Consider the following 14376-nt stretch of genomic DNA (forward strand, 5'->3'; position numbering starts at 1 on the left):
CAACACAAATTATTGTTAGAAAAAATGAGTAATTAAACCTCTTTCTCTCAATTGTATGAAATGTAATAGGCCTATACAGCCAAAGCTTTATTAATTCAAGGTCCAATCACATACTTAAGCCACCAGGTGGCAGCAGCTAGTCTGAACGACTTGTACCGCTGCTGCCTACCTAGTCGGCGAGGAAAACAAACATGGCGTCGCAGTACTATCAAGACATGCAAGAGAACTTCAAAAATAACAATAAAAGTCGTGAGTTTCCAGCGCACAGTGCTAAAGTTCATTCAGTTGCTTGGAGCTGTGACGGAAGGAGACTCGCGTCAGGGTCTTTTGACAAAACAGCGAGTGTTTTCGTGTTAGAAAAAGACCGATTGGTAAGAGGCTTTTCAGTTCATAGCGTGATGCTAACTAAATGCTAACCTACACCACTGCAAATAACCTGCACCACTGCAAATAACTTATCAAGACTACAAGTTACATTTGGCACGGTCAAAAAAGACAAACCTGACCTTATGTGGATAGTGTTAATGTTAGGGAAACGGGCATCTTCTCCGCACGCGTCTGTCCAAGTGTGCATGCAAGCTATGCGAGTTGGCGTGGGAAGTATAAGCCAGTGTCAGAAATTGCTGTGAATTCTGAGTTCTTCTGTTCTGTTCTGCATGTTTCTCACTGAAAAACAATAGCCTAACGTGGACACTGCACCCTACATGATTTGGGTCAGAAAAGTTCCCATGCATGGAAATGATTGCATGTGATGGAGCATTGCACAGACTTGGTCTGGCAGGAATCAGGGGGCTGCGAGAAAGGCTTAGGAGTTTGAATAAGCATTTTTTTGTGACTGATATAACACATTCTTATCGGAAAATGGAAACACAGATGTGTCATTGAAGTTGGCAGGAGGACTGATGATTGAAAAATGAAATGGCAGTTGGCATTTCAATTGTATTTGCATTGTTCTCTGCGTTCATTTTTTATGGAGTCATTTATGTTTTGATTGGCAGGTCAAGGAAAACAACTACAGGGGCCATGGCGATAGTGTCGATCAGTTGTGCTGGCACCCGACCAACCCTGACCTGTTCGTCACGGCTTCTGGAGACAAGACAATCAGGATCTGGGACGTCAGGACCACAAAATGCATCGCAACTGTCAGCACGAAAGGTCTCACATCGTTTGTCTTCTTTTACTCATTGCTGTGCCGCGTCATGTGAAGGCACCCATCAGTATCAATCCGTCCTCTCTCCCCTTCGCTTCCTGTCATCTCTAAAACTGTATCCTGTCAAAAGATATGTATAAAGTATGTCTGGAAACCCAGCATTCTTTATATAGTTATCTGTAGATAGTTCAAGTAATAATATCAAAGGAAATCAAGAAGATGGCGCACACGGCTCCATGCCTATGGAGCAGCATGTGCGGCATCTTTATTTTCTTTGATGCTAGAATGCCCACGTGGCCAGCACCTCAGACAACTACATTGGTGTGTAATCCTTTCTTTTTTCAGGTGAGAATATAAACATATGCTGGAGCCCTGATGGACAGACAATAGCTGTTGGAAACAAAGATGACGTGGTCACTTTCATCGATGCAAAAACTCACCGCTCCAAGGCCGAAGAACAGTTCAAGTTTGAGGTCAACGAGATCTCCTGGAATAACGACAACGACATGTTTTTCTTGACAAACGGAAGTGGCTGTATCAATATTTTGAGGTAATTGTCACATTTCTACACTTAAATGAGAAATTTAGAATTACATGTAGTATAAAAGCACTGTTGTTACGGTTTTCTTTCAAAACTGGTGATTTATTGAATCACACATAGCAAGCTTAAGATTGAAGCTATACAATTTGGATTGTTCTTGTAAGTGTTTCAGTGTAGGGGGATATCCTTCTTCTATAAGAATTTGGTGGTGTGCATCTTGGTTGATGTATACTGTTGATCTTTTATAACTTACAGTATATCCCCTTAACTCACCTCTGTTAAATAAAATGTGACTTGATGCAATAATCTACCATACAGTGGTGGACTTGAGATAATGGCTTGCTTTTGATGACATCTTCTCCCTGCTGCTTGTGTTAAAAGCTATCCTGAGCTGAAGCCCATCCAGTCCATCAACGCCCACCCCTCCAACTGCATCTGCATCAAGTTTGACCCCACGGGGAAGCACTTTGCCACGGGCAGCGCAGACGCCCTAGTCAGCCTGTGGGACGTTGAAGAGCTGGTGTGTGTCCGCTGCTTCTCACGGTAAGACAGTGTATTATGCTACATTTCATTGCACTTGCACAATTTCTGTATACAAAGTGACCTCCACTAGAGAGTTAAACAAAGGTTACAGGTATGCAGATCAGGAAAGAGCGGGTATAGTGCTTGGAGATTAAAAAGGTCAGCGCTGTCCTCCTTGAATGTTCAGTAAGACACAAAAGACACACATCCATGCATGCTGTGTCAGTTGTGTTGCAAAATTCTATTGTTTTCATAACATTGTTCATACAGTAGATGGAACTATAGTGAAAACACAACATATAAACTGTTGTTAACTGAGCAAAATTATTGTGTAAGGGAACATGGGTGCTCATTTCAGATTTGATAAATGCTCAAAAAATTGGGACGGGGTTTTGTCCTGGTTATGATTTTAACAATTCAACAGTTAGCTGTTGTTCATGTTTCCTTTTCTGTTATGCTTACAAATGTGACGGATCTGGACTGCAAGCCCACCATTTTATCATGTAGTGGTTGCCTTATAATGCATCCACACCATTGGAACATAGTAGAGAATGCAATTGACCCTGATTATTTGGAAATGTTTGGGGGCCATCCTCAAAATATAATGGTTTGGTGGCTACTTATGCTGTTAAAAATCTGTGATTCAGCATTAATGTAAACCTCCACGTCACTAAACACGTCACTCATGACCAAACCAAGGCACTACTGCACCCCCATGCCATGAGAGATGTTTACATTTGAACTTGGCACTAAAACAACTTGAATGATTTCTCGTCTCTGTAACACTCAAGATGCAATATGATTTTCATAAATAATTACTTTTTTCCTCCCTCAAGGAGGTTCTGTGATTGCCTGATTTTGTTGTGTGTTTGTTGGTTGGTTCGTTTGCGGAAAGCGGTGTCCCAATTTATTCCCAATTTAATCCCAAGTGTCCCATCTTCATCAACGTCCAGCTTTGTACCAGACATGCTGCAGCACTCTTGACTACTGTATGTTTTCAAGCTGGTAGGCTAGCCAAAAGAGAATTGCAGTGATCAAGGCAAGAGAGGACCATGTCCTGTACCTTAAGCTGAGATACAGCTGAAATGAGTGGCTGACACTTTTGGCAAGACTTTTGAATAACTTGGAATTTTCCAGTCCCATAGCACTGTCTGCAAAAGAATGCAGTATATTATTTATGACACTATAATGGCGTATAATGCTGACAATTAATGAAGCGTATCATCTTGTTAAGTCATGGCTGGGAAGCACATCTTTAGAAGCCCCATTTCGGTTCCAGTAGGCACCTTTATGTTGTAGAGTTTTGAAGTGCCTCTTGTCAGTGATTTATTGTTGAAGAGTCCCCTCTCCCTATGAGAAATTGCTTGGCCTGATGTGCAAACTTTAAGCTGGTAAATCAAACTGACTTATTGCTGCACCAGTAGTTTTTGAGCAGCAGTCATTAATCAGTGTGTCTTTTGAACTGTCTAGAGAAGAGGGGTGTGTTTTTCATATGATTTAAATGCATTCTTGATTCACGTCACTAGTAGTTGTCCTCCGGCTGTTCAAAATGCTTTTGTGATGGCTTTTTGATTGATGTCACTCCAAAAGGAGGATGCTTGACGCCGGCAACATTGGCCCCTGACAACAATGCTTGCCATCAGGGCTCTAAATTAACACCCACCAACACGCCAAATGCGGGTGAAATTTCATTTTGGCTAGTAGAAAAAATCACCCACTAGCCAAATTGGCCCATAGCGCGCACCTGACTGAACGTCAAACAGCTGCCCGCACAGCTGCCGTCTGATGAACGTTAAAACGGCGCCTACATTACCCATGAACATTAGGCCTACCGTCATGATGTAGCCCACACCCATTGGCTGACCGTTAATCACAACAACGCAGCCTCACATCCATTGGCTGTGTGCTTGATGCCCGCGCTTGAACTAGTGTTGATAAAATATTTTCAATGAGCGGACTAGCACGTATTACTTCGGTTTTGGAGGTTTTGGACAGGTGAAAAAGAATGTGCCAGTGGTTAAAGCAAGGTTATGTGTCGGTGAATGCAAGTAGTAGTAGCGTAACTGTAGTGAGGTGAAATGGAGTGGTGGTGGAGCGAAAACGGCGTGAGTGGAGGAACAGGACAGCTGTCTGTCAAAACAGTGCAGCGTTGCTGTCAGAAGTCGTCTGATATTTGCGAGGTCCTCGTAACTACAAACGATGGAGTTGTCATTGCCTAATAACGCCCACGCCATCGCAAAGACCCTGCACTAGTTTGACATGGATGTACGAGTAAGTAAAAAAAAAGTAACAAAAAACTAGCGACGAAAGTAACAAAGTAAGCTGACTGGTCTCCGTGATGTTATTTGATGTCTAGTTGACATAGCGTAATTGTCATTCCAAGCGCATGGTAGTGAAGTAAAGCAAGTATTAATCCTGGAGGAACTTGAAGGTGTGACGCAGCAGCAGCAGCAGCAGCAGCAGCATACAACACACAATGCAGACATCATACACGTGTGTGTGTGTGTGTGTGTGTGTGTGTGTGTGTGTGTGTGTGTGTGTGTGTGTGTGTGTGTGTGTGTGTGTGTGTGTGTGTGTGTGTGTGTGTGTGTGTGTGTGTGTGTGTGTGTGTTCTCTCCTGTCCTCCTCTCCGTCTCCTTCCTCTCCCTTCATCTCTTCTCCTCCCCTCCCTTCTCTTCTGTGCATTGTCCATGGTATTTGGCCCACTGTGTGTGAAGTTTGAGTGACGCATTGTAGGGATATGAGGTTTTGTAATGTTTGGTTGTGTGTGTGTTTGGCTAGTGTATGTTGAAAGTGTGACGTGTGTTGAAGACATGCTGTGTTTGTGTGAGTTGTAGGCCTATAGCTTACTGTATGTGAGGTTTGGGTGATGGTGTGTAGCCTATATGGTACAGTAGGGCTATGTGAGAAGCATGTGTGATGCGATTCACTGTTTTCAGAGGAAATGGAATAAAAACAATGAAAAGCAGGTAATAAAAATAATTATAGAATGGACAGTGAATTATGTTGAGTATAATATTTATATTGTTTATCTGTGTTGAGGACATAGTTTAACAAAATATTTAAAAGAAATTAATGCATGGTTTATTTTGGTGAGATAAAAAAAAATGGCTAGTTGGCCTTCCATTTGGCTAGTAAGAAAAAATGTCTACTAGCCAAATTGCCTGCAGTGTTGCCAGATGTGTCTGACCAAATCCCGCCCAAAAGGTTCTCAAAAACCGCCAAAATGCGCTAAATTCCGCCCAAATTCAACAAATTACGTTGACTTCTATGGGCCCAAAACGGCTTAAAAACCCGCCAAATGGCCAATTTTTCCCGTTTTTGCCCGCCGACGCTCACTCCAAGTAGCCCAATTGGGCGGGCACCCGCCCAATCTGGCAACACTGATTGGCTGGTGGTGGAAAAAGTTAATTTAGTGCCCTGCTTGCCATGCTCGCAAAGGGTTTTGCAAATGTTGTACTTAAAAGATCTGTTGTAAATGTTTCTCTACTCCTTTGAAGGTTTTTCAGCTATTTCATTTGAAAAAAGTTAAAGACCCACCAGGAAACTCCCATTGTCATTATGACGCAACACTCCACAACATAAAATACACACAATGGAATTGAATTTATGCCTCACGACTCGTGCAAGGGGGCAGTCCCACTGGCACCCCAAGCAGTGCAGTGCAGCAGGCCGGTACCCTGCTCATGGTACCCCAGTCACGGAGGAGGATGGGAGACATCCAGACATCCAGATCTCTGTGGAAATGTAATGTCCCAGAAAGGTCATTTCCCATTTGATGTTGACCTATGCCCATTGTAAGTCTTGTAGCTCAGCCTAAAGCCTACCCCTCCACCCTCCTCTCTGATGTGATCTTTTGATGTTGTTTTTCTTTCTTGCTATTGATCCTGCTGTGTTGTGATGTCTGTGTAGGCTGGACTGGCCCGTGAGGACCCTCAGCTTCAGCCACGATGGGAAGATGCTGGCCTCAGCCTCCGAGGACCACTTCATCGACATTGCAGAGGTCGAGACAGGTGAGTGAGGCTTAGCAGGGGGAAGCAAACCAACCAAGGGGGGATACACTGAAAATTGAAATTGCACTTATTTTAAGTCATGATTTCATAGCATTAAAGCAGAATTTGGGCCCATTCCAACATGCAGTTGTTTTGCTTAAAGGACAGTTTGGTCAATTTCAACATGCAGTTGTATTGCTCACGCTACCCTTGACTTGTCAGTACCTGGTGATGCCACATTTTTCGGCTCAGCCCTTTCCGAGATATGAGCAATTCTAATGGGGGCAGCGTTTGTTTATATTTTAAAAAAATGAATCATAGGCCAACTCCAAATATTTTCTTCAAAGGTACTGCTGTTTGCTAGTTGTCTGCTGATGTTTTATAACATTTTGGATGTTTTTGGGAATAAATAAAAATGTTTTTTTGAAATGTAAACAAAGAGCTGCCCCCATTACAATGACCAGGATCTCGGAAACGGCTGAAGAAGAAGAAAAAAAAACCTCAGGCACTGACAAGTCCAGGGTAGTGTGAGCATTACAACTGCATGTTAAAATTGACCAAACTGTCCCTTTAAGCCACTCTTGTCTGGTCCGCGCCCTAGGACTTGGCTTTTATTTTTGCCAAGCCCTGTCCAATATCCTGTTAACTGGGGGTATGGTTTATTACCTGGTCCAGTGCAGGGGGTTGGAGCAGGTGCTGCAGTGACCCTTACTGATTTCTCTTGTTTACATAGTTTTCAAAATGTCTTAACATTTATCAATGCTAATACACGAAAAAGAGCAAGCAACAAGATGGTAGATAATGAATAAAATTTATTTTAATTAAAATACTTCATATGAATGTCGCAATTTTTTAAATATAAAAATATAATATTTGACATACTCTAAATCAATAATATTATTAAATATTGATGAACGAATATAGTTTCTGCATCATTAGCGCAAAAAAATTGCTAAGCAATAGTGCCAAAATATATTTCATCTGGGCTGCTGCTGCTGTTGCTGTATTGAAAACAGCCAGTCCTCCTTGTTGGAACCAAGTCAGCAGCTGCAGCCTCCTCTCCTCCTCCAAGAGAGCACCCTCCTTCTCCTTCTCCTTCTCCTTCTCCTTCTCCTTCTCATCCTCCTCATGGATGGTCAGATGCTTCTGCACCAGCTCTCGGTCTCCAGCGTTGGGGATCAGCTCAGGGCTCTCACTGGCCTGGGAAGGCTGATCACCTCCGCCTGGCAAGGGAAGGGAGAGGACATCCATTCATTCAATCAGTCAAATCTATGGATCTATTTATTATCTACTGATATAGCATCATAATCCATCCAAATTTATTTGTATACAATAGCACATTTTCATATGTAATCTTCATTCAATGTGCCTACAAAAAAAGCCTAAAACTTGATTTTATGAAATCAAATCAGAAATTGTTTTGAATGTTCTGTGCAATTAAAAAAAAAAAATGAATACAATATATATTATTTTAAACTTACTGCTATCTCCTTTGGACAAATCCTTGGAGAGTTGCTCCAGGTGACGCAGTAGATCCATGTCAATGCCAGCTGTTAAAAAATATATAGAAAATGTCTTGATTAATATCTGTGAGAATGACTGGAGCCACGCCACGCCAGACACGCCAACATTTTTTGTTTCATGTGTAACAGACAATAGTGTTTTATCTAATCTAATCTAATATTAAGTAATCAGTTTGTAGTATTCCAGACTCGTAAAGAAAGCAAAGTAAAATGTAAATAATTGAAAGGTAACGATAGTTTTAAGAAAATATATGGATAGCGAGTTGGAGGAATAGAGCAACTTATAGACACGGATGGCATAATACTTACAGGACAAGTTGGCATAGACGAACTCAAGCAGGCCAATACTGAGTGGAATCTCAGCCTGGGACACAGCCCGGGGTCTTCCTCTGGCATCCCCACATGTACTTCTGGGCTGACCACATCCTGGCTGTGCTGGGTAGCATGAACCCAGGCCTTGTGGAAGACTATGTTCTCAATCCTGATGTCCTCCACATTCTGATAAAGAGTCTCCCACTTCACTGGACGTGGACGTGGGGCCTTCACGGGTTCCTCTTCATACTCAGTAATAATATCCATCACATGGACCTCCTTCCTCTTTCTATCGGCCATTTGATTTCTCAGTTGCTTGGCCTCTTTTCGTAGTTTTTTCTTGCTTGGGTTAGCCAGTCTCTTCCAAATTCCTTTGCCGGATTTCTTCTTGTTGCTGTTATCTACCTTAGTGCTCCTTGATCTCTGATCATCATCAAAGTTCTCTCCAGGAGCAGGTAGGCAGCAGCAGAAAAAATCTCGAAGTCTCATGGTTAAAAAGCAGCTGTTCTCTTTGGTGTCTCAAGTCAGACTGAGCTGATCTTTGTTAAATTACTGAAGATTCTAGTTTGAAAATTCTAGTCTGGAGTTCTTAAGTAAACATTCTATGAGATATTGTCATGGCAATATGGTTTTGGTTTGAATATCAGTAACAAAGCCTTTTAGAATGTTGATGCTGTGATGCCCATCTCACTCATTTTTGGCAGTTCATTGTCATCATGAAAGTGGTAGCTTTGAAGATGACTACAGCCATCACGTTGTGTGATTTCGTTTTCAGCAAGTTTAAGTCAGGGCTCAAAAGATATGCGAGCTCAGCTTACCATGGTGCTGGTTACAATGGCTATCGATACCCATGTGAGAAGAGCCCATAACAGCTTAACAGCTGTGATGCATCGCATGACCGTTCAGAAATTAAATAGGCCTACTTATATTCACAATACTATGAATGGTGTTTTTATTTATTAGGGGTGAATCACTGCTGCGATTTGCAGTCACTGCATAAATCACGTTGATATCTCAGCATTGAAAGTTTATCTGACCGCTATGATTTACAGTTGTGCTCATATGTTTACATACCCCAGCAGAATAAACGCTTTCTCTGCTATTTCTCACAAAATATGAAGGATTACACACAACCTTGTTTTTCACTCATGGCTAGTGACTGGCTTAAGATATTTATTAGCAATATTCTGTGTTTACTCTTTCAAAAGCATGATCACAACCCAAACTACCCAAATGACCCTGTTCAAAAGCTTACATACCCTAGTTTCTGATGCTGAATATGGCCCTGTTTAACATCAGGGATCGCTCTAAATTGTTTGTGGTAGTTGTGGATAAGGCTCTTAATGTTCTCAGATGACAAAACAGCACATTCTTCCTGGCAGAATAGTTGTTTCCTATAATATCTTTGGGTGTCTTGCTGGAACCTCACATTTGAGGTTTCCCCTGAGTGGCTGAATGATGTTGAGATCAGGAGAGTGAGATGGTCGCTCAAAAACCTTCATTTTATTCTTTCTGAAGCTAATGATGGGTTGATTTGGCTTTCTGTGTCGAAATATTGTCATGTTGGCACCGTTGGAATTTCAATTCAGAAATGCAATATGAGGAGTTTGGTTGGAATCAAGCCAATGGGCAAGGGAATCATTGCATTGCAATGATCATTGCAAGGGAAATTGTTCAGGAGGCATAGGACAACCAAAAAATAACTTCAGGTGAAATATAGGACAACATGAAAACATGTTTTAAACTGTACAGGAAAGAGGCACTTGAGGAAAGATGGGCTGTTGGGGGTTGCCAGGAGAAAGCCATTACTACAAAAATGCAAACATGTTATTTTGCATATGATACACCAAATAGCACAGTGAGAAGCATCAAAATGCCTGTGACAAAGTCATTTGGAAAAATGAGATCAATATGGAACTTTTTTCAGCCACTATTAACAGTACCATTTGGAGAACAGTCAACGGAGCCTATGATGAAAGTTACACCATCCCTTCTGTGAAACATGGTTATGGACCACTGATGTCATGGGGACATTTGAGTTACAAATGCACTACACTTTTGGTCCATACTCGCAGAATGATGAATACATTGCCCTGTGAAAAATATTGGAGGAAACTTGACACTCATCAGCCTTGAAACTGCACATGGTCCATTGTTTGGACATGCCAACATGACAATATTTCAGCACAGAAAGCCAAATCAACCCGTCATTAGCTTCAGAAAGAATAAAATGAAGTTTTTGAGCGACCGTCCCACTCTCCTGATCTCAACATCATTCAGCCACTCAGGGGAAACCTCAAATGTGAGGTTCCAGCAAGACACCCAAAGATATTATAGGAAACAACCATTCTGCCAGGAAGAATGTGCTGTTTTGTCAACTGAGAACATTACAGTTTTTCTCGTTTGGTTTGGCTAATTTCTTGAAACTGAGATGACATTCTCAAAACAACACGGACAAATCTCCAAACCAACTAAACTTGCAATTTCCCACAACAGAATGGCATTTTTCATTGCTTTCATCACATTTCAAATGCTTTGTACATGTCTCAAATGTTTAGTACATCTCGGCAGATGGCTATGTACAAGTACCCTACAGTTGACACATTGAGCATACATTTAGCACATTTTCCAAATAAATTGACCTTTCTTATCTAAACGAATTAGACAATTCTCAGTGTAATGGTTGCCCTCTCCAAAACATGTCAGCATGATTTCATTGTGTAAGTCATCCTATGCAAAGTAGTCTACACAATTGTCAAAACAGTCAAGGACATAATATTTTAAGAATTTCATTAAACAGTAAATTCATGACAGTGTTCAACAGGCCAGATGATATTGTAACTTTACTAGTTTGTAGAAAATAATTTTACAACCGTGTATATACAGTTTCCTCTGTTATTTGGCTAATTTCTTGACATTTTTCCAAATGGCATTCTGTTTTGAACAATTGCTAGTTGTTTTGGGACTTGTCCATGTTATTTTGAGAATGTTATCTCTGTTTTGAGAAATGAGCCAAACCCATGAGAAACCTGTTATATATGGACATTACTTTCTGTATATGAATTTACTGTAAAGAAAGTTACTAATAAATGTCCTTGGTAAATTGTCTGTGTTGTCAAACTTCAATGGTTTCACTCACTTTTTCATTTTTATACATAGTCGAAATCTGTTAGCTGAACGTAGACAAAACATCTAACCATTTTGACTTGTAGTGCTTACACAATGGCAAAGGGACAATGTATTTTGGGGGTACTGATGATATATGTGGGGAAGGAATTTAGTTTTGACACACGGGTTAAGTGTTTTTGGAGTGATATGAGCAAGTGATGAGGATCCATGTAGTTATGCTGAACCATCCAGTTTATTTTTGACAGAAGGACTAAATGAATGCAAATGAGCCAAAGCAATTGAGAAGGATCTATGCCATTTTTATGGTACTGACTATTTATGTGGGAGAAAGGTTAGTGCTGATGCAAGAATGAGCTGTTTTGGGAGGTATATGACATTTTGCTAGTTATCTGAACTGTTGTGCAGAAGTGTAAGAATGTTTGGCCAAATGACCCAATGGTTATAGGAATGTCATCTCAGTTTCAAGAAATTAGCCAAACCAATCGAGAAAAACTGTAAGAGCCTTATCCACAACTACCATAAACAATTTAGAGCGGTCCCTGATGTTAAACAGGGCCATATTCAGCATCAGAAACTAGGGTATGTAAACTTTTGAACAGGGTCATTTGGGTAGTTTGGGCTGTGATCATGCTTTTGAAAGAGTAAACACAGAATATTGCTAAAAAATATCTTAAGCTTGTCACTAGCAATGAGTAAATGTGTAATCCTTCATATTTTGTGAGAAATCGCCAAGAAAGCGTATATTCTGCTGGGGTATGTACACATATGAGCACCACTGTAAGTCTTCAATTTGGGGCTAGCCTACATGAATCCTCTTGCAATCCCCCAAACACTTCAATCTGAATGTTATCTGTTCATCTTTAGACCATAAACAAAGGTTTGTGCAAATTATGGGTTCACTAATCGTTGCTGCGCAATCAACATGGTAGTCTGTGTTAATTGCTAACAGAACTTTGGCTACCTCTTCTGCGCTAAATTTGATAAATGCCCTCTTGGGGCATTATTATCACACAATTTTAATTGACAAGTATTTCTAAATGATCATGGCCACATCGGCTATTGCCTTAACCCCACATTGAAAAAATATAATAATTAAAAGAATAATATGAACTTTCAACAAGGCACTTTTGTCCAGTAAGGCAAACTTGGTGGTGCTCAGGCCCTACCTCGCCCCTATCTGTGCACGCCTCTGATCTGAATCATACTGTCATTTTTACCCTTCCCCTTGAGAGGAATGGCTATTGTGCTCTGAGTGTGTGGATGGCTCTGTTGGTCCAATTCGCCTCAAACATACCACCGATATGCATGAACGTAGCCAACTTTCTAATGTTTGCTCCACAAAAGGTCAGACTAAAATAAATTCTAATCCTTATCATGCGCTCTATTCTAATGTGTTGTGTAATTCTAATCCTTCATGTGTTCTATTCTATCATGCGTTGTATCCTAATGTGTTCTATAACTCGAATCCTTTGTGTGTGTTTGTGTATTTGCAGGTGAGAAGCTGTGGGAGGTGCAGTGTGAATCCCCAACGTTCACGGTTGCCTGGCACCCCAAGCGCCCTCTACTGGCGTACGCCTGCGACGACAAGGAGGGCAAGTATGACAGCAACAGAGAAGCTGGCACCGTCAAGCTCTTCGGACTGCCAAACGACTCCTGAACAATGAGGCCCCCCCACCGTCTGACACACACACACACACACACACACACACACACACACACACACACACACACACACACACACACACACACACACACACACACACACACACAGTCACTGTCCGTCATACGAGTCTCTCTCTCTCTCTCTCTCTCTCTCTCTCTCTCTCTCTCTCTCTCTCTCTCTCTCCCTCTCTCTCTCTCTCAATCTCTCTCTCTCTCTCTCTCTCTCTCTCTCTCTCTCTCTCTCTCTCTCTCTCCCTCTCCCTCCCTTGTGCTCTCTCACACACTCACACTTTCAACCCCACTCTCAAACACACTCTACAAACAGCCTTTGTTTTTATGGCAGCCCAAGTAAGTAACAAATTGACAATGCACACACACTCCCCTGCAATGGCTTATTACATCAGTCTGTCTCCAAGGCCTTGGCTAGCCTTAGACCACAGAACACCACTAACAATGTGTTCTCTCATAGCCACCTGGGATAGGGTAGTCAAATAAAGGCATCAAGATGATCATTCTTTCCCACTATCATGCTATAATGATACCGTTATGGTTCTGGATTCAGTATAGCTTGTTGAGCCTGTCAGTGTGTATGTATAGATTGTTTTTATTACTTATTTGAAAGTGCTGTGAGTTGCCAACCGATATCTTTTGTCAGCTGTGGAGCCTTCACTAGATTTGTTCAGTGTTGTATATTCCTTTGGTGAGCAAATATAGTGTTTAGCCCACTCCAAGCACCATGCTTTTCTCTTCTTCTTTCTTCTTCTTTCTCTTTCTTATTTTGTTTGTGTTTTTTGTGAGCTTCACTAGTATTTATAGGCTTGTGAAGGTAGAGACAGATTGTAATGTCCAATAAAGTCATTCATTTGTTTACCTGCAGGGGGTGATATTGTACATGTTATTTGAATTGTGTCTACAAACTGCATTCCGTTGTGGTTCTCCTTTTTAGAAGGAAGAGGGCGGTATAAAGCTGTTTTAGATTTTGTACCATTTTGCTGTTTTGATAATAAAAATATTTTTAAACTGTACTGTAGTTTTTGCTTGGTTGTTTTTGTAATTTCATGCTGTGTCTGGTTGGCATTAACCAACTTATGTGAAGAAACTGATTTGCAAGATTTCACTGAGAATATTTTTCTTACTGCTGAGCGAGTGAGTGCTGTATTGTTGTGCCTTACTGGAGGCAGTTCTTCATTCTCTCTCCCTGCTCGCCCACACAGCATCTTCTACACCTTCTACCTAACCCCACCTCTACACACACACACACACACACACACACACACACACACACACACAGACACACAGACACAGCATCTGAGTTGTTACAGACTCCTTCTACCTAACCTCACCTCTCTATACACACGCACACATGCACATGCAGAGCTGACAGGTGCTGCAGATCTTCTTGGCAGGAAGAGGTACTTGGTACTTGTTGTGATGTCGAGTCGGAGGCTCTGTTAGCAAACTTCCCGTTCCATGCTGGTGTCAGGAGGAGAAGCGGGGCTGGAGCGGAGCTGAGCGGTGCCAGCAGCACACTGTTGAATATCAATG

General features: G+C 41.5%; 2 protein-coding genes across 2 annotated transcripts; one reads left to right on the forward strand and one right to left on the reverse strand.

Moving 5' to 3' along the window:
- Positions 1 to 163: 163 nt before the first annotated feature.
- Positions 164 to 13856, forward strand: thoc3 (THO complex 3). The gene is made up of 6 exons (XM_063190433.1): positions 164 to 371; positions 999 to 1155; positions 1496 to 1700; positions 2073 to 2234; positions 6126 to 6226; positions 12663 to 13856. The coding sequence occupies exons 1-6, from the start codon at positions 192 to 194 to the stop codon at positions 12824 to 12826; spliced, it is 969 nt and encodes a 322-aa protein (XP_063046503.1). The 5' UTR covers positions 164 to 191; the 3' UTR covers positions 12827 to 13856.
- On the reverse strand, positions 7056 to 8578 carry LOC134440163 (uncharacterized). The gene is made up of 3 exons (XM_063190118.1): positions 8038 to 8578; positions 7687 to 7755; positions 7056 to 7428 (listed from the first exon to the last, which is right to left on the reverse strand). The coding sequence occupies exons 1-3, from the start codon at positions 8527 to 8529 to the stop codon at positions 7384 to 7386; spliced, it is 606 nt and encodes a 201-aa protein (XP_063046188.1). The 5' UTR covers positions 8530 to 8578; the 3' UTR covers positions 7056 to 7383.
- Positions 13857 to 14376: the final 520 nt, after the last annotated feature.

Source organism: Engraulis encrasicolus, chromosome 23 (genome assembly GCF_034702125.1).
Source record: "Engraulis encrasicolus isolate BLACKSEA-1 chromosome 23, IST_EnEncr_1.0, whole genome shotgun sequence".
Lineage (NCBI taxonomy): Eukaryota > Metazoa > Chordata > Actinopteri > Clupeiformes > Engraulidae > Engraulis > Engraulis encrasicolus.

Bases quoted from the DNA above. Each gene is read 5' to 3' on its own strand.
- thoc3 (XM_063190433.1), top strand. From the start codon at position 192: ATGGCGTCGCAGTACTATCAAGACATGCAAGAGAACTTCAAAAATAAC. The intron at 372-998 runs GTAAGAGGCTTT...TTTGATTGGCAG, and splicing joins TGTTAGAAAAAGACCGATTG to GTCAAGGAAAACAACTACAG. The intron at 2,235-6,125 runs GTAAGACAGTGT...ATGTCTGTGTAG, and splicing joins TGTGTCCGCTGCTTCTCACG to GCTGGACTGGCCCGTGAGGA.
- LOC134440163 (XM_063190118.1), bottom strand. From the start codon at position 8,529: ATGAGACTTCGAGATTTTTTCTGCTGCTGCCTACCTGCTCCTGGAGAG. The intron at 7,756-8,037 runs GTAAGTATTATG...ATTTTTTAACAG, and splicing joins CGTCTATGCCAACTTGTCCT to CTGGCATTGACATGGATCTA. The intron at 7,429-7,686 runs GTAAGTTTAAAA...TTCCCTTGCCAG, and splicing joins TTTGTCCAAAGGAGATAGCA to GCGGAGGTGATCAGCCTTCC.